The 20500-nt window shown below is 41.9% G+C and overlaps 1 protein-coding gene across 8 annotated transcripts in view; it reads left to right on the top strand.

Moving 5' to 3' along the window:
• Nucleotides 1–20500, top strand: part of EBF1 (EBF transcription factor 1) — a 267407-nt gene that overhangs the window by 158061 nt on the left and 88846 nt on the right. For 5 of the 8 annotated variants that reach the window (XM_039701547.1, XM_039701546.1, XM_039701550.1 and 2 more), the window contains exons 7-8: nt 11264–11345; nt 19126–19267. In XM_039701547.1, coding sequence (XP_039557481.1) covers nt 11264–11345; nt 19126–19267 — 224 coding nt within the window. The remainder of the gene's footprint in view (nt 1–11263; nt 11346–19125; nt 19268–20500) is intronic. The other 3 variants (XM_039701549.1, XM_039701548.1, XM_039701554.1) reach the window with 1 other exon arrangement.

The raw sequence follows: 20500 nt of genomic DNA, 5'->3' as shown, positions 1-20500 counted from the left end.
GACGCTTTCTGCAAGGATGAAAGTGTTCTCCTCAATGTCCTTGCAAGTTCCAGGTAGCTGCTTCTACCGAGCGTCGGGAATCTTTAAGATGAAGGGATCTTCACGCTCTCTTAAGCACAGTGAGCCAAACCTGCCTCTTTATATCCTTGGACTTTGTGTGAAGAGTTGGTGGAGGACTCAGAAGATGCCAAGGGTAAAGCTGGCTGTAGACAGGCAATGCTGCAGCTCCAGGCTGGCAGAGAGGCTTCCCTGCAGGAACAGTACAGTCATTTTCTGCTTTTTGCAGTTATTCTGCGCAGTGGAAGAAATCTTAGCAGATAGAAACTTTGTCATTCAGTTGTAATCAGAATGATCCATACTTCCCGACTTGGAGTAATATTTCATTGAATAGGCTCAAAGTCACATGCAATTTGTATGTGATAGTGTACATTTAACTGTATTTTCAGTCAAGCCCTGAGCATTATATTGTCAGGGTTATCTGTTAGTTGGTAGTAATTGTTGACAAGTTGATGTGAGGGTCTTTTAGCATGTTGTCTAACATGTGTCTGCTGATGAGTTTGTCATTGGCACTGCACAGTATTTCTTCAAATTTGCTCTTAATTTTTATTTGGAGATTAAGCAGAGATGTATAACTTAGAAACATAGAACCATTAAAGTTGGAAAAGACCTCCAAGATCATTAAGTCCAGCCTTTGACTGACTACCACGGTGTCAACTAAACCACTAAATGTCTTGTCCAATCATTGCTTGGACAGCTCCAGAGGTGGGAACTCCATCAACTCCTTGGGTAGCCCTTTCCAAATCTTTGCCACCCTTACAGTGTAGAAATTCTTCCTGATGTCCAGCACAATTGCTCTCAAAAGAAGTACAATAGAACATAAAATAGAATTAGAGTTGTTAAGAGTTCAGTACTTCCTAGTCCGTTGAATTGTAACTTTCATTGGTAAGATGTAGATGAACAACTTCTATCTTTCTGCCCTGGAAGCTTGGCAAGGTTTCTTATCTGCTCATTGTAAAGTTTCCATTGCTTATGCTGTCCTCTGCAGTGACACAGAAAAGTCATAATTCTGAAGTACTTATCTAGAACTTAGTAGATCCTCATGCTTTGTGTTTTGTGGGCGTAAATCTGACTGATCACAGGTCTCTCTCTCACATGCCAACTCATGCCTTTGCCTTGCTCTGGTTCTAACTTGTCACCAGCATCCCTGATCTGTATTCCACTCCAGTTTTGGGGTTTTGTCCTTCAGTTTTTGTACCCTCGCTGGATGGTGAGCTTCAAGGGCAGGAGAAAATATTCTTGTTAGCTGGATCACCTTTCCCAACTGGTGCAAGAGATAACTTTGCAGCTACAGCCTACAAAAAAAAACAAACCTTTCCCACATCTCTCTGACACGGAAGAGGACATCAGCAAAAGTCTTCTTCCTACATATTCAAGGCTCATTGCTTTAAGAAAAGCTCTGAAGCACTTAATCCAAAACTTGTGATATAAGCAGATATGATTGGATTCTACATGCTTGCTGCAGAGGTCATTATTTCGGAGGTTAATTAAGCTCTTTCAATGTCATGTTAAAGGTAGCAGACATATGCAATATTTATTGATGACATCTCCAGAAGTACATATAGGGTGATCCTCTTCACCAGCACATCAGAAACTCTTTTCCCCTTCCCCTTTCAGTTGTTCCTCATTTGTGGTAAATCCCAATTAATTTTACAGTGTTTGGTTGCTTGTCCACACACACACACACACACACAAATCTGCAGCATTTTATACTAAGTGGCAGTTCATGATCCCCTCAAGTACCCCTGGCATGTCTTCTCTTGTTGAACCACTGCACACACAGCTCAAAGTGCCTCCGCCTTTGCACAGAACAGCCTCCTGCTTCCTTCCAGCTCTCAAAATAGCCACTACACTCCAGATCCTGTGCTTGCTGCCAGAGCTCCCTGCTGCAAAGGAAACGAGGGCTTTATTCTCTTAAATATCATGAAACAATGGGAACCCCTGGATGGAATGTCCAGCTTGTGGGCAGGACCTGAAGGCAGCACTTGACTTTCATCCACAACATTTTTGCACTTGATCTTGTCTTGTGTAAATATTTCCATACATATTTTTTTTCTGAACAGCTAATTCTAGACTCACCCCTACTAGTTTATTTAAAAGATTTCTTTTAAATTGTTGGGTTTTTTTTTCTTTATTCAAGAGAACCATATCCCATCAGCATCTCTGTGAGATTGTCCTTTGGCAGTGACTGACTGGGTTCCCAGATCATTATAGTTTTGGATTTATTAAGTTAGCTTTTAATAACCTAAAGTTATTAATTTATTGGTTTTTTTTCTCTTCCCCCACATAATGTCCTTCACTGCTGCTACTTTACTTGAAGCAAACATTTAATGTGTTCTTTGAAGCATAAATTGTCTTAGGAGGGGATGCAATCAATCCCTCTCCATGTTACACCTCCCACATACTTCTCTGTAGTTACTGAGGTGTCTCAGGTGAGGTAGGTTCCACCCAGGACTGTGTGAACAGGAGATTTACAGGCACATTTTGAACTTGTTGCAGTTCTCTGGAGGATTTAGTGATGCAGAAGCTGAGGCTGGGGTGTTGTCCCAGCAGTAAATCCCAGTCTTGCAGTGTGGATCTTGCTGGCAGTGATCCCAAGGCACTGGAGCAGCTGCAGCCAAGAACCCCTGAGCTTGCCCAGGGTCAGCATCTCACGGGCACACAGAACTGTGAAAAGTTCTTGCATTTCTCTGGAAACGCCTTGGATTGTGGATTTTTAATGTTTTTGAGAAATGAAATTACTCAATAATCACTTTTTTGATCTCATATTCTTCTGACTCATTACTGGTGTATACCGTGGGTTATTGTAAATAAGAGATCTAACAGCATCTTGGTTGTTTCTCTCTCTTCAGGCCTTCAGTTCTACACATAAATCTGATCAAAAATAATTTCCATGTCAGTCTAAGCAGACTTCTGCCCCTTTTTTATTTTTTATTTTGAATTTTTTTAACATGAAACCTCTTCCACTTAAAAAAGACATCTTGAGGGGAAAATGAAGCAGGTTCTGAGCCAGGTCTTGGGAGGTTTCACCATTGTAAGATCATTTCTACACCTGGTGTAAATGCTTGAGGATGCATCTGTTCAGATGGGGCTTGAGTAGCACTTCATCTTCTGCTTGTGCAGAATTTTTTCTCAGTGCTTTAGAGGCTCCCACCTGTCCTTTAAATGGCCTCAGCCTCTGGATTTTGCAGGTTTGGGTGATGGCACCACTGTGTCAATGTTACTTAAAGATATTCTTGAGGTCAGGTTATTCGAGGAATCATTAATTATTGTATGTGCAGGCAGATTGCACACAATTTTACGTGCAGGGGATTTACATGTGCCTGGTCCAGGGGAAGGTGGGAAATGTGTTTCCCACACATGAAATATTTACCATGTGAATCTTTATTACTCTCAGTAAGCTGGTGAGAGAAATATGACATCAGCACCCCCAGCTCAGGGTGAAACACTTTAGGGCCCTGTGTTTGCTGTGAGAAAAGCAGCTTCAGAGGGCTGGATTAGCCCTGCTCTCCAACATCCCCTGACTTTGATACCTCTGCTGCTTTTTGGTGCCCGTGCTAAAGTTACAGGAGTTTACCTTGAGAAGGCAGGGAAGCAAATGCTGATATCATATTGCAATAACAGCACTGCTGTTATCTGTCAGCACTTACACTGAACAGAGGCTCTTTCTGCTAAAGTATGGCTCTGGCAGGGCTGCTAATTCACTGGCATTGTGTGAACTATGACAGACCACAGGGCTGGTTGTTGTTTTTTCCAGTGACTGAAGTCTAATGTCTTCAGTAAAAATTAAAAAAAGTTAACTCACTTTTATGCCCTAGCATTTGAGGGGTGAAATGGGAGCAAAGTGGGGAGAGACTGAAGGGAAAAGTGGTTAAGCTGATGCAAATTGATTATTGACTTTTATTGTTACTATTTTACTATTCAGAATGGTTTTCATCAACCAAATACACTGTGTTTCCCCTGTACACAGATGGCATAAACTCCTTCCAACTTTTTTTTGGTTTGTGATAGAAAGGTAGCTGCAGTTCAAGTATAATAAAACTTAGATACTGGAGCTGTGCACAAGTAAGGAGGTATAGGAAAATTCAGATTTTCTCTACTTTAACGGAAAAAAAATATTAAAACGTCAGACCTGGGGGCAAAATTAAATTACAAAAAACTGAGCATTCAAACCTGCCTCTGGACTATTCTTAATTCTGTTTTGTGATGTTGTTTTTCAGTGGTGTTATCTCTTTCTTTTCTTATTAAAAGTCTGGGAAAAGAAACCAAAACAGTCTCTCTGGGATTTTAACTCACTCACTGGAGAAAATGCCAAACACACTTTCCCAAACTACTCTAAATTTCTGTGATGCATTATATAGCTCAGTATCAGGGAGCTAGAGGAGTCCAGAAGATGCAAGATGAAAAATTGATATGCTGTGCTCCGCTGTGCAGAACGCACAGACCTGAGGAAAAGCGACTGGGAGCACTTGCTGCAGTGAGCAATGAGTAATTTAAGGCTGGTTTGGGTGGTCCTGCCTTCTGATTTGGTGATTACACGGGTGCCTCCCCAGCTATTTGCAGTGCTGAGCTGAATATTTACTGTATTGATAACAGCAAACCCTGGCAGTGCTGGGGCTCCGGCAGCAACAGCAAGTTCACAAAAATAACATTATTATTACTATTATTATTGTTATTATTATTATAATGGTTCTGTTATTATGGCACTGCCTGAAAAATTTCAGTCGACAGGTTCTGACTGCTTGAGGTTTATTCTCTGCGTCATGTTGCTTTTCTTGGAACTTTTCTGCAGTTCAGGAGGAAAATATATATTATCTAGTAAAGCAAATAATTTTCTATGCCTTTAGTTTTGGTGTTTGTTTGTTTGTTTTGTATACCAGTGAATTTCTTAGCATCCCATAAATGCAAAATTCATGTCTGATTTGGCTTCCATTTAAAATCAGTAAGAACATTGAATACAGAGAGAACAGATTTGGGATTTTTTTTTTTTCATAATTAGGATGTTTGATAACTCAAGAGTTTATGTTTAGAGGAGTGTTAGATGGCTGTATCTGGTGTTTAATTTCTTTTCTGCAGAATAAATTTCCTGTTGTAAAAATGCCACAAAAGGTAGCTACTGCTGTTTATTGACTAAAGAGGCAAGTAAAATCCAGCTGTGAACATGTGGGTAATAGGAGGTTTTCTCCATGCCTATATTTGATTTCCATGCTCAGCCTCATGTTAGTAACTATCAGTGTAAGTCTCAATTATTCTTTTGTGAATAAGGTACCTGACATGATCAGGGAGCTGTATGTAAAATGGACTGCAGGGGAAAAAAACCAAGAAACCAAAAAAAATATTCAAATGAAATTTTAAAATGTTGGAAAATTAAAAAAATTATTCTTTAAGAATAAAAAAGAAGCTTTATTTTAGCCTAAGTTTGGAATTTTGTAATAGGAGTTTGGATAGGAGGAGTCAACTTGGAAAGGGAAGAGGATTAACTTTGTCCTTTCTGAAGTTTCTAAAGGGGCATTTCATAGGTCATGGAGTGATAGGAGCATAGAATGGTTTGGGTTGGAGGGAATCTTAAAGCTCATCTTATTCCAAACCCCTGCCATGTGCAGGGACACCTTCACTACCCCAGGTTGCTCCAAGCCCCATCCAGCCTGGCCTTGGACACTTCCAGGGATCCAGGGGCAGCCACAGCTGCTCTGAGCAACCTCTGCCAGGGCCTCAGCACCCTCACAGGGAAGAAGTTTTGCTAGTACCTAATCTAAACCTTCTCTCTCTACCTTTTGATTATTTACTTTTCATAAAATAGCATTTTCTCTATATTTTTATTTTGGTGACAAATTACTGAGTAGATCAAGTTACCAAGAGCTGCAGGAGAAGTTATAGATTGACAAAGAGAAAAGTGCAGAGAAAAACCTGCAGAAGCAAACAAAGCACTGTCAGCCTTGGTGACCTCTGGGCTCACCTCTGTACTGGCTTTGGCTCCTCTGGATAAGCCAAGTTTTCACCAGAGCTAAAATACCCATCAGAGGTTGTTTGAGACACTGTTTTTGTAACATCACCAGGCTGACAGCAGAGCTGGACGTGCTCAAGTATGTGAGTGGTACCTTTGTCTCCACCAGTACTGCTTGTGTATTTAAATTTATGCACATATTTAGTACTCTGCTGAATTGGTGTGCCGTACAGAATGGGCATGCAATCCTTTTATCTGATGGAAAGTTGCTAATTATTGCCCTGGCCCTGTGTATTTTGGTTTTACTAATTTTACAAACCTACATATACTTGCTGCTGTGTTTCATCCAGGAGTCTGAAGTTGCCCTTTTTCTATCAAATGTGTTTACACCACAGAAAAGGTGTGTTTTGTCAGTTTTGTTTGCCCTAGCCAGGTCTGAGCTGTATAACCAGCACTCACTCTGGATAGCCACTGGTCTGGCTGACCTTGGCACCATGACAGCTGTCATATTTTCACATGGAGGAACTGTTCTTGAACAACTCCTCCAATGTATCAGGAACAAACAAGCTTTTCTTCAGCATCAGGAATGCAGCAGGTCTTCTTTCCAACTATTTTTTTTCTCCTTCCACAGACGTATTTATTGTGGCAATGGCAAGAAAATCCTACTGCTAAGCCTTCGTGTTTGAATCCTTTAAATTTCCTTCAGGGGAGTGACAGAAGAGCCAACGTAGATCATGTCAGAGCTTGCTTTCTTTAATTTAACTCTTCAGTTATTTTTAATAAACATGAGTATTAATTTGTAGTGGCAAGAAAAGCAGGAAGGCAAAATCCTCTTACATCTTCATTACTTCCATTTCTGCCATGTGTTAAATTTAAATCCCTGTGGTGGTGGCAAAGAGCAGGATGCTTCTGGGGAAGGTGTTGCACAAACTCAAAGTGTTTGGTGTGCGATGGAAAATGAGGCCAGCAGGGAGTGGCAGGGAGTATGTTAAACAAGTGGAGTGACCTCCAGCTGGTCTTGTGCTCACCAGATCCATCAGTGGAACAAGGGGAATCAGAGCATGGATGGGGCAGGAGTGAGGGTAGAAATGGTTTGAGAAGCTGGAAGTCACAGTAGCAACCAGGCCTGGAGTTGAGTTCCTCCCTAGCAGAGGGTGAGAGCACAGTTCTACTGGCACCAACATCTTTTTGGAAATGCAGCAGTTTTGTTAGAAAAAAACCACAACTTCATCTCCAAAAAAGGAATTTCTATTGAATTGCAAGAAAAGGAGAGAATATTCTCAACAGCCAATAGCACATTTTTTAAGGCTTTTGCATGGCAGACAGAAGTTCACATTCTTTTGGGGCCTGATCCAGCCCAAGGGTTTGTATTTAACCAGAGGATGTATTTATACATTGGGCCTTGCAGTTACTCAGGGATTTGTAGTGCATTCATGGCACAGATTAACTGCTCAGCAACTTCACTTCCTCAGCAGTTTTTGCAGCCTGCCCTGAGCAGCATTGTAGGACACCTGAATATAATCTAAAATTATCTGGTTTTCCCCCAGAGTTCCCTTGCTTACACTCCAGCCATGTCTCTGTGGGTAAAGGTGATGCATGGACTTCTCTGGTTTAATACCAATGCAAGTTTTTGTTCCTGGACCTGAGCTGACTCACATGGAGCTGGATTGTGTTTCTCTGCTCCACATGCACAAATGCTCTTCACACCAGGGATGGCAGTAGTCAGGAAGGGAGTCAGAAAATATGTTTTGGTTGATTAATGAAAAAAACCCCAAACCTTCAATGGTAGCAATAAGGATAATTGATGACTGACTCCTGTGTGGCAGAAGAGCGAGTGTTCAGCAGTCACATAAGTTTGGAGAGAGAGTTGAAGATTTTATTGACACTCCTGTGTTTTGCACTTTTTTTTTTCATCTTGGAAATGAATTTCAGACCCCAGTAGTGAGTATTAATGCTATATATCCTCTGTGGTTAGCATTAATGGTACACAGTCCTGCCAAATGCAGGGAAAGTTAGAATTGAAAAAAAAAAAATAACCCACTGTGAAGAAGCTCAGTGAGAGCAAATGGGGATGGAGGCTTATGCTTAGAAAGAGCTCAGCTCTGTTGGCACTTCTCCTGGACCAGTGCTGTCAATCCAAATCTGAAATATTTGCAGAGTGAAGTGTTGCTAATGAGCAACGCTGGCAGGACTGGGCTTGAGGTGGTGAAGGCACCTGAACAATCCATCTAAAGCAGGAACCAAGAGCCTGGGCTGAGCCCCATGGATCAAACTGCTCTGCTCTCCTCTCCTCTTGTCTTAATCTGTTCTCATCCTCCTTCCTGCCAAGGTGGGGGACCCAACAGCCAGGGTGGTGCCAGCCCAGGAGCTGCTCAGCTCCTGCTTGGATGAATATGGAATGCTTCTTGTGGCCGGGGGGACTCCAGCCCTGGTGTGCTCCCAAACAAAGTGCAGCCCCATCGTTTGTTTTGTCTTTCAGTAGAATTAAAATACAGCACTTGGCAGAATGTGTTCTGTAAACTGATGACTATTTTTTTTTTTGCTTAACATGCAGTGAGTGAACTTGGCTGTGTGAGCTTTGCGTTCCTCTGAAAATGCTGTTATTTTTGCAAGTTAATTTTTTTCTGGAGTTGGTTTAATTCAAAAGAAGTTTTGTTTGCTTGCTTGCTTGCCTGAGGTTTTTTGGTAGGTTTAAACAGATGAGCTTCATTTCTTCTGCAGTTTATTTTGGTGAAGCTTCTGTAGCCTTTGGGGGTTATAGCACAGTGCAAATGGAGTTAGACTGTGAAACTTTGGGTTAGCGTTTTGCAGACCCCAAAAAGCAAACTCTTGTATTTCAGAGTGACTTTCCAAGCCTTTGAGTTGACATGAATTCAGAGTTTGTAAGGGAATTGAAGGCCCAGTGTTTCTCCATAGACCTTCACAAAGAGATTTCCATCTTTTTTGAGGAACCCTTAATCAACCCACCAACCCTCATTGCCCATTATTTGCGTGCAATGCGAATAAAAACCAGGAACCTTTAGCTATTTTTAACTTTTCCATGCCCCAGCTCCCCTCAGGGCCGGGGTGTTGCTCTGGGGCTGTGGCAGACCGGGTGGGCAGCTGCTGGACTCAGCCCTCGGCGAAGCCGCCAAAATCCCGCGGTAAGCCCAGGGCAGCGCCAGCTTCTCCCCAAAGAGTGAGTGGCTCTGAGAGGTTCTGCCACATAAGGGCCTGTTCGAGGCTGTAGGCACCAGCTGACAGGGATGTCTTTGCCTCTGAACAGATGGCCAGGCTTTTTATTTCAGCGAGCAATCTCGTGTGGAGGGGTGGTCTCCAAATCCTGCCAGGGTTTCGCGAGACAGGGCCAGCTTAGGGCAGGAGGGATCTGATGTCTGTGCCCTTCATAGCTCCTGAGCTAAATGACGAGCTGTTGACAGGACAGCCATCATCTGAAGTGGAAGATCCCCAACTCTCCCCACTTTTCGTTTTTCTTTGGCGGAATTAATGCCCTATTTGCTTGTCTCTCAAAATCCATTCTGGCACAAGTACAAATCCTCGCCTGGTGGCAAGCAGTTGTCTGGATCCGAGATGCCAAGATTTGTGCTGACAGCTCCTTCTACACAATCTGAGTCAGGCTGTCACAGCTGGCCATTAGCAGCTTAAAAAGACACACATGTACAGCAAATAGCACCACCTTTCCCTTATTGAATATCAGAACCTGCTTGATTGAGAAATGCAATGACTTGCACTGCTCTTTCCTTTAAACAAACACTGCCTCCAAACCCCTGCTCCACTGCAGTGGATGTTTATTTTATGTGGATTGCTTGCTCTTATTTAGAAGCTCAGGTCTAGAAGAGACTTCCTGGGCCAGAGATCTAGTCCTTGATAATCCCAAGCATCACATTTGATAATCCTCCTCATTACATTGTATTTTTTAAAATGAAAACAGTCCCTTGTAGTTTTGATTTATCGTCGCAGCCGTTTGCCTTGTATGATTTCCTTGACATGGAGGAACAAGCAGCAAAACCTGCCTTGCTGAGGGGCAGCATCACAACTAGAGCAGGGCAAAGAATGCTGCTCATCAAAAAGGGATTTTCTGAAGCTGTTTACCCTGCAGTGTTGCCTTTCTTGGTGACAGTCTGTGCAAATTCTGCTGATCTAGCATTCAGTTTGGGTGCTAAAAGAGGGCTGCTTGCAAAAGTTAAGGTTCAGATTTAAAGTAACACAGGATCAAACTGTTCCCCACCCCACTCCTGTATGTGGGAACAGGGCAGAGGAACTTCTGCTTAGTCACTGATAGTTATTGCACATCTAATGCTGCCCTGTCTGGTTACACTGGGCTTTAAACTTGCTGTAGGATTAAACTTTGCACGGCTGAGCTTTAGTAGACCTTAGTCTATAGTTTATTTTGGACAAAAGGCTGATAAACTTTGGCTTTCGGGGAGGAAGCCTGGAATCTGAGACCCACTATTATTCATTGACTTGTCTTTATGAGTTTAGAGTCCACTGATGCATAACACTGAAGGAAATATTTTCAGTGAAATGTTTGCTTTTTTCTTTGGCTTTGTAAAAGGCAATGTCTTTTCTTAGAGATATATGTCAGGGTCATATAGCTACTTCAGTGAACTGTGTATGGTCAGGAAATAGACTGCATCAAAAACATTTCATTTTTCCATGAAGTCATTCTTTTGACCAAGGCTTCTCCCTTCTCTCAGGGATTTGGGCTCCACTAACCACTATTTGAGCATTAATTTTATGCACAATCTCGGTTTAATCCTGGGGGGAGATTTCAACTGTATGGAACATTTTCAGTATTTTTGTATTAAATCAAAACTTGTGGGTGACAGTGAACTTGCAAAACAAAACCCCATTTGTATCCAAGGGAATTTTCATGTCTAGCATTTTTCTGTCCCTTTTTTGCTGTGCTGAAAAACGTGTGTCTGAAAAATTGTGTCTGTTCCTCATTGCTGGGGATGGCACAGCCAGCCTGGCGTGACAGGGGGACTGACTCTGCAAACTTTCATGACTCTGACACAACAGAGCTGTGAAATTAGTGTTTAAATTTTCAGGATGTACTCACATGTTTTGCTAGATCAGGCCTATGTGAGCTCCACTCCCTCTTTGGATGGGCAGGGGGGTGATTTGTCTGAGCTGGGAATACTGATGTTGATAAGTCTTTGTTGGACCAAATGTGCAGACATCATATTTGTATTACTGTTATATTTATACATACTACACCCTATTCCTAAGACATTAATATTTGTTTCTCTTTCTCCACAGGTTCTTCTTGAAATTTTTCCTCAAATGTAACCAAAATTGCCTAAAAAATGCAGGAAACCCTCGAGACATGCGTCGATTCCAGGTCAGTCGGACACGCTTCCTCCTTTAAAAATCAGCAGCTGTTAGGACAGAAGTACTTTGACCCAAACTAACCTAGTAATTCACTGGAAGATGCTAAAAACATAAGGTCACAAAGTAATGCCTGAGGACTTGTCACAGCAGAACTGTCAGGAAGTAGTTGGGTTTTCATGCTCTGGAAGAGAGCACTCTTGAAGATAATGTCATCTCCAACGGAAGGGAAAGCATGAAAAGGAAAAATCAAAATGACCTCTCTGTTGTTTTCAGCTATTGGGCTCCCCTGCTCTGAGATATTTCTCTCTCCATGGGGAACTATTTGTTTTCATGGAGACACCAAGTGAGCACCTTGTTTATTGGCTGGGGCAGAGGAAGGTGTAAGAGCAATTAACAAAACCAGGCATGTGACTACACATGTTACTCCTGGCAGTGGTAAAGACTCATGAATGTGCATCAGTGGGATGAAGGTCTGTCCCTGCAGTGAGCACTTGGAGAAAGCTACCACTGGGTGTCTCTTTCTTGGGATGCTTTGGGCTGGTATTTCCCCACTGTTGCATCTTGTGGCACTGGGGCTTGGGGGGTGAAATCTCAGCAAAGCTTCAGATGGCCAAGGACATCTTGTTATGCTCCACCTGTGTCACAACTCATTTTGGGATGAAGAGCATCACTGTCCCTTGGGCAGGTGGTCTGACAGCAAAGTGGAGTGGTGGCAATTCTGAGTAATAATTGTTCCAACACTTTTATTGAAGACATAGTCTATGACTGTGGCAATAATATTTTACCTGGGTATATGCTGAATAAAAATATCAGATAGAAAGTCAAAGGGCCTTCTCTTTTGGTGGGAGGAGTGAATGCAGCCCACAGAGGAAACATGGTAGAATCTGTCTGTGGGACTCTGCCTCAGGGTTCTGAGAAAGAAACAAGAGATCTCTGGAGAAAGACAACTTCAAAATATATCTGCTTTCTGTAGTTACTCAGTTTGCTTCTTTTCCAGCATTGTTGCACTTCAATACAAGTGTTGAATGTTATGTAAGTGGCAATGTTATTTATATGTAGAATGTCTTTTGTTGAACTGCTTAATTGCAGCAATGCTGGAAGGCAGAAGGGTGCTATTTGCCTCTGAGCAGGGAAGTGTAGAAGTGAGGAGACGTGGCCACAGGGATTAAATTAATCAGTTTAAAAGCCAGTATTAGCATGGCAGAACCCTTAGCTTCTCACCCCACACTCCTCCCTCTGTCACGATTCTCCTGTGATTCCAGAGGGCATTATCAGGGAAAGAGAATGTGGGAAAAGGACTCTCACCAGCACGGGGATTTAGTCCAAGCAGTCACCCCTGGGGCCTGTCAGAGCTTGCTTCACAACATGTACACTCTGCTGGGGCCGTGCTCGCCCAGGCTCCAGGCTGATTTTCATATGGAAATGCCTGTGCGTGTTCCCTCAGAACAGCAATCAGGAGCTGTGTCGGCAGGGAGGTAGGACATAGGAAAGGTTGTTGATCTCTTGACTTGTAAAGACATTCTGTCATACAAACCCAGCTTCACAGCAGTTGAGCTTTCCGTGTGTAAACAGAGACTGCTTAATTACACAGGTCATGTCAATTAGCGTGACCTCAGCATTTTCAAGAAATTAATCACTTTCAGCCGAGTGAACCACTCCTACTCTCATACAGGGTGGCATTGAAGCTTGCAGCGTTCTCTTCAGTGCCCAGGCTTATTGTTTTACAATAGCTGCTTTTGTTTCTTCCCTTTTCTTTTTTTTTTTTTTTTAAATTTTGAACTTGTTGGTCTTTTAGCAATAGACTTCTTAAAATAAAACAGCTGGGCTCTACAAAGTCCAAGATTCATTTATCATTTCTTAGGGTGAAAAGGACTGAGTGTACATGTAGTATCTCGATGCTGTGGTGCTCCTGGGTCTTTGAGGCAGTGTTGTGTAGGAACCAAATGAAATCTGTGCCCCTGTGTCTGCTATCAGCTGCCTTTGAATTGTTGCCAGTGACTTACAAGGTCTCCAGTGGTGATGTCAAAGTTCTGGTTAAAAACCATAAGGATAAGGTATTTCCAGATACTTTTAGATGGTGCCATACTCATTTCATACACACAAAAATGGAGATATCTCCATTCCCTTCGTTCCTTCTCCTACTTGTGCTGGACTTTGAAACTGCCAAGAGGTATTTCCAACTTTTGGTCTGTCATTTGTCAGTCCCCAAAAGCTGCTGGAAGTTCTTAGAACACAGGTTATGGTTTTGATGGGAGAATCAGTAGAGGGCCAAGGATGTGAGTCCTGCATTATCTAAGCACCAATCTTGTGGAAAATTTCCTTTCTTAGGAGATTTTAGAGTTGGTTTGGTTTGTTTTCCCCTGTAGCATGGAATTGTCTGATTATCATCTGATACAAAACATGTTAAGAAAGTAGAGGGAGGAGGCAGAGTGTGTGTTGATTCAGGCTCACAATCAGAAATGAATTATGAGGTTTTATCCTGAACTTTGCTTGCAAATCTAGGAGCGTGATAAGTCTAACATAAAAGCTGTTGTGGGCCTGGAAGGAAATACATTTCTCTGCATGTCTGAGATGTCCAGGCATGTGACAAGTGGAGTGGTGTGCAGTGCCAGCAGAGTGTGTGTGCTGGAGCAGTGCTGGCCCTGGCTGTGTTTGTTGTGTCTCTATTAGCACAAGGAGACAGTCAGGGAGGAGAAGTCAAGTACTGCACAGTACTTCAGCTGTGCTTCACACTCCTGCTCGTCCTTGAGGAAATAATTTCATCTCCATGTTTCATCAGCCCAATTGCACAAAACATTTGGTGCTGTTGCGTATTATCACCTTTGCCCAAACTTTTTTATTCCAGAAACCCTCTGGAGCAGATGCTCAGTCTGGTTGTGAACTCTTCATCACAATAAGTCATCATTCTTGGTGGGATGGGCTGTAATGCCCCAGTTAGTGGTAATAATGATACTGCTAATAAGTAGATGGTGTCATGAGTGAACTCTGCTTAGATTTGATTTTTCAGAACTGAAAACTCATTCATATAACCTAAACAGTTTTGTATGTTATTGTAATTAATGAAACCCAGGTGCCCTAGCTGTCTTGTTGTTCTAGTTTTAGCACAACTGCTTGTAAACTGACACATGTCAAGTTTTAATTTAGAGGAAACTTTTCAGGCTGTGTCACTGAATAAAACCCCAAACATTCACTTATTATGAAAACCTTGAAAGTCACTTAGAGATTGCCATGCTGTTTGATTCTGTTACCACAGCCTCTCCTGCAGCAGAGGCTGCTCGTTTGCCTCCGTGGGATGCTGCCACTCATGTTTGAATTGAAGCCACTTGTGTCTTATTGCAAATTTGCATAAGAGACAGAGATGATGCTTCATGAATCCCAGATAATGGAATTTGGACATGCAAGGCTCCATCCCCAGAGAAGAGAAAGGCAAAAAAAAAAAAAAAAAAAAAAGAGACTGAAAAATAGCAGTGAGAGCTGTGGCCCAATTCAACAAGGTAATTAAGCGCCTGGCCTGTCCTTGAGCACGTGAGCAAAATCACTGAATGTATTGTACTCATGTGCTCTTAGTTAGGCACCTTTTGAAGTGTCTTGTTAAATGGAGAGCGATTTTTAGTTACTAGAATAAAGAAGTCAACACATTGTAGGAAGAGGTCACCAAGTGGTGATGAAAATAAAGATGTGCTCAAGCCATTTATAGCTTTGAGAAGAGTGGCAAGCACTGGAGTTACATATTTAACACTTAGGACACACTTCAAACCTGGAAATCATCCTAGCTGGATTTTCTCTGCCTTTGCCACGGGGTATTGGGGATGCTGCAAAAATATCAGATCCCTCACCATACACTGGAGAAAATTGAAAGCACAAGGAAAATGCTGTGTCTTAATCAGTGAGCAAAGCTTAATGGGCTGTGGTTAAAAATCAGGAGTTGTGCAATGCTTAATTTTGATATATTAGGTGAGGTACTATACCAAATAAACAGGCTGAGTGCTAAACGTGGATAAATAGCTTGATCTCCAGGCTCCCGGTCTCTGAATATTAAAGGAAAAAAAAAAATTCTAAGCTCTAAAGTATTCACAAACTGAAGCATTTAATGGCAGGCAGAATAATCCACAGAGCTGGGATACGTTACTGCATTCAATAGTGCCAATTTCATTGAAGAAAGTTGTAAACCCATGTGTTTCTTTCATACCTCTGTCTCCCCTGGTGTTGATACAGGATTTAAATTCAAAATCTGTGAAGGGCTAAAGCTAAAGCTCAAAATCATTTTCCGTGTTTGCCTGTCTCAAATTAAAACTGTGTTTTGTTGACAAAATTTGGAAAGGTTTGAGATTTGGCAGACCTGGTTGTCCCTGTGCTTACATTAATGTGTCAGCACCTCATTAATCATTTATTAAACTGTAGTGTGCCTTTCCCTCTTGCCTACAGTCTGTGTTTTAGGATGCCTTGGTGCCCATTCCACATATACTCTGGCTGTCCCCTCCCCCTAATTTTATGATTTCTCCACAAATTAGTTTTAGCATGTGCTTTAACTTGAACATATCCCAGTCGTTTCAAAATCAAAATGAGGAGAGTGTAGTATTTTTTTAGATTAAAAATATGAGTAGAACTTGTAAGTATGTAAGTGCTCTGCAGCAATCCAAGTAGGTAACTGTGGCACACAATATTCGAGGTGCATTTTTTCTCTATTAATAATTACAGGCATTAATATTTCCTTGGTGCAGTGCGCATTCAGTGTTTCTCTATTAATGAGAATTTTCATTTAAAGAGTTGAGCAGCAAGAGTCTGTTGCTTCTTACAGGTGTGCTATGAATAATATTTTTTATTTTTTTCCAAACAGACACATAAGAGGTTTTTTTTTTTCTGCATTTCCTGAGACTGGAAACAGTTTCACTTGGGGATTCCATTTATAGTTTCTGCTGCTAACGACACCAAAGAACCACACCAATGTGGTCTCTTCATAGTAAATCAAACTGTTCAGGAGGGAGGTAGGAAGATATTGCTAAGTAATTCAAAATGTGTTGCATCAACAGTTTTGAATATCTGAGGAGGGGGAAATTAAATGTAGCTTTACTCACATAAAACTTCAACAGGATTGTTTCCTCAAGTTCTTACACAGAAAGCAGCATGTATAGCAACAGCTACTTAGATACAGGATTTTCACAGCTTTGGGAACTATTTTACTGTTACTACACTTGACTCATTATTCTTCTGGAATTCCATTTCTAAAAGTGTTAAAAGTTTTGATTTCAGCCCAGGATTGATCAGCTTCACTGTGAAGTCTGTGTGTACCTATAGGGTTTTGGAATTGGGGAAAATATTTTATCTTGTAGCCATTGTTATTAATTTTAATTTTGTTAATTTTCATATTAATCAGACCCCTAGAAGAAGATAAGGAGCTGGCATAAATCATGGAGCTGTGACAGGCAATGCCATGGATTTGGCTCAAAATCCCACTTGCAAAGAATTTACAATGGTTGCAAGTGCACAAATAAGATTGCAAACCCCGAGCCACTTACTATAAGATCATATTTTATTGAAAATATCATAAACTTTATTCTACCCCTCAGGAATTCAATGGATAAATTACTTTTGAAATCCCTTTTGGAATTTTATATATAGGGCTTGGGTTTTTTTCTCTCCTTAGTTTGATTTCAGAAAAACTTATCTGTAGTATTTGGTGCTTTCCTTTTCCCAAATTTCCATCTGTAGGAGCTCTTGAATCATTTATTCTGTATTTTAATATCTTTCACTTAAAACACGCACAAAAGTCTATTGCTTGGAATGCCATTCTGAGGGATGGGTTAGGATCTTTTAGATGTAAAATATTCTCTTTTGTATTCGTCTTTTTTCAGAGAAAGACTTCGGGATCTTCTCTGGGCTGTATAGTGGCTTTGCTTACTTTTTGAATATTTTAATTGGGGGCCAGAAATAGGTAGAAAATTTTTCCTTTTGCTCTATTTTTTTTTTTTTTTAGCTCCAATTCAAGTGATGAAATTGAATAGTTGTAAGCGATCCTTTAAGTGTCCCCATTTGACCAACTTTGAGAGGCAGCAGCTTCCTGAGAGAGTTGAAGCAATGTTTGCCAATCCTTGTAAAGCATTTCACCTCTTCAGAGGCTAAAGCCTCTCAAAACCAAGAACAATTAAAGCGAGAGCCTTTCAGAGCGACTGGGGAATTCAGCAAAATAAATCAGAAATCCTCTGCCGTGGCTCTGGAGGCTTGCCTCATTATAAGAGCAGATCTATTAGCCCCCTTGCCATTGTCTTTCATTTCTCAAGTGAGGTGATTCTAATTAAATTAATCTGCATGTCAATCTATCGGTGATCAATCAAAAGGGCTGAGGTCCCCCTTTGCGGCACTGTGCTTGCGGCTGACAGGGGCTGATAATGGAGGAAGAAATAAACTGTCGAGCAAAGTTAATTAGTCAACATAATAGGTGGATTAAACAGGAGCTGCTGATTGCTGTTTCACATGTCGAAGCATGAGGTGGGAGCTGAAACTGCAATTAACAGACAATTATTATATTTGGTTGTAAGAGGTCGCATGAATAAACATATCTCTGTGGGTTTCAGTCTTTAATCCCTTTCCCTGTTTAATGTAAGGAGAAGTGTAGGTCATTTCTTCTTATTGTTTTAGTCAAAGTTCTCGAAGGCAAGGCATGCTCCTGGCAAACCAGCAGCCAGCTGAAGGCCAAGTCTTTGGCTGGGGTAAAACCCTGGGAATGCCAAACTTTTGCTGGGAAAAGGCTGAGGGAGGGGTGGCTGAAGGAAAGCCAGGGAGGCTGAGACTGCTCAGTGTGAATGGGGTAGGAGGAGACGTGGTGTGATGAGCTCACAGCTCTGCAAGGGACTTGTTTCTCCATGACATTTCATGGCTCATGTGCCCTCTGCCTGGACAGGGATTTCCTTTTGGAGCTCCAGGGTTGAGCAGTCCCTCTGGACACTTGGAGCAGCTGGGTCCTCTACTCTGGACCCATCATTTACCTGTTTGCCTCTGCTGGGTTGTCTCCTCTCCTGCCCTGGGCAGCTCTGGGGAGCAGAAGTGTGTGATCCTTCCTCCAGTGCAGTCCTGCTGTGTCTCCCTCACCTCGCCTCAAATCAAATCCCAGGTGTTGACATTGAGATAAGTTGAGAAATACAAATAATTCTGACACTGGATGAATAGGGTTGTGTTCTCCAGATCAAGACCCCACTGTCAAGCATGTGTGTGTGTACACAAACATGCCTATACATACTCCTTAAGACAGAGCTCGGGAGAAATTTGGGGAAGTCCAACAACCTGCAGTGACTGTGCTGAGGGGAGAGCAGCAGAGAAGGGAGGGGGCGAGGCAGGCAACAACTCTTATTACAACTTCACAAAATACACTTTTGTTTTCTTTTATTCTGAATCGATTCTCATTTGCAATGTCAACATCTCTATCTACTTCAGCGTGGAAACTGAAGGATAATTTAGGGTGAAACACAGCTGCCCTTGTGTATAGGGGAAAAAATACTTAATAAAGATCCTCTTGTTAAAATGATGGTTAACAGTGTGCTGTCTGCCACGCAGCTACAAACTCTGCAATTTGACTTAAAACTGCATCAAAAGCTTTCGATGCCAAAGACCCACTCATCAATAGCGCCTCTTGTTAGATTTGTACAGCATAAGCACCAGTTATTATGTGAAATAGCTTTGCAATTTTCTACAGCTCCCAGCTGTTATTTATTTAACTGAGTTTATTACACTCCGCGCTTTTTAAAAAACACACGGATTTATCCAAATTTCCCTCTGTGTTGCTCTTGTGCTTGCAGGTCGTGGTGTCTACAACAGTCAATGTTGATGGCCATGTGCTGGCAGTGTCAGACAATATGTTTGTGCACAACAATTCCAAGCACGGGCGGAGAGCTCGAAGACTCGATCCCTCGGAAGGTACGCCTTCTTATCTGGAACATGGTAGGCAAATCATTTTCATTGGTTGGCATTGCTATTTTAAATGTGGATTTATTTGGTTTGTGTCTCTGGCTGCTGGTTTCAAAATTGTCCTGTAAGCGTTTATTATCTCTGAGGCCAGACATTTGAAAGGGACTGGCCTCCAGACCAAAGGGGGAATTTTTCAAGTAGGTCAGCTCTAAATGTAGTGAAATGACAAACAAGTAAGCAAACATGGGTGCAGAGGTTGTCCTGTGTGTCAGTGAAGTGGGGTGATTTTTTTTTTTTTAATGTTGCTTGCATTTATTCAGCACCCAAAATTGGAGTCTTATTTTTTTCCAGAATGCCCTGATTTTTGACTGTGCATCTGAAGGATGTTGCATATTTTCTGAAGTGCTCAGCACCCAAATTTTGGATGGCATTTCTTCTATCTATAGGGTGCTGAGCCCTCTAGGAGATTCTTCTGTTCCTTTGAATTGCCCTAAATGAAAGCAGAGCCCTTTTGGAAATCCATCTGCTTACTTAAGCCATGTTCTTTTCTGGCTCCAGCTGTGCCAGCTGAGGACGTTGCTTTTCCCACAGCTGTTTGTCTCCCCTCCCTGCTCCAGGCTATTCTTCACCATGGACATGCCAGCTAGGATGGTTGTGTGCTTGCTCCCTGGTCTCCTCCAGGCCAATGAAGTTCATTTGAATTAAACAATTTAAGTAATCACTCTTTGCCAATCTGGCTTGTTGCTGAAATGATTGAAGGAGAAATGGTGCAAGGCAGTTTGGCTTTTCTGGAAGCACAATAAACTCCAGCAAGGGTGGGATGGGGGCACGTGGCTGGAAGCAGCCTGGGGACAGTAATCTCTTCTGTAAGGTCAGCTGGTCCTGGAAGGGAACATCTGCTGGTGACTGTAGGTGCTTAAAATGGGAGTTGTTGAGTGCATATGTACTTTGAAAAATCTGGATTTGATTAATGTTTTGTTTTGCTCTTTGTCCTCAAAGTTGATGACTACTGCTGAAAAACAAAACAAAAACAGAGGGCATTTCACTCCCCTCTCCCTGTTCCAGCTTGGTAGAATAGCTCTTTGTCCTCAAAGCTGTTTGTAATCCTAAATTCAATAGGTGCTTGCTCCCTCTAAGAGATGTGTACCCTCAGCTCCCATTGAAGTAGCTGAGTGTAGAAGGCACCAGTCCTTTATGCTGGTTTGTTTCACAAATATTTGCCAAGGATCTGATGAATAATTAAATAGATTTTTCCAAAGAGTTTGA

This window comes from Passer montanus, unplaced genomic scaffold, assembly GCF_014805655.1.
Source record: "Passer montanus isolate IOZ18808 unplaced genomic scaffold, ASM1480565v1 scaffold15, whole genome shotgun sequence".
NCBI lineage: Eukaryota > Metazoa > Chordata > Aves > Passeriformes > Passeridae > Passer > Passer montanus.
This window is presented reverse-complemented; position numbering and strand designations above follow the sequence as displayed.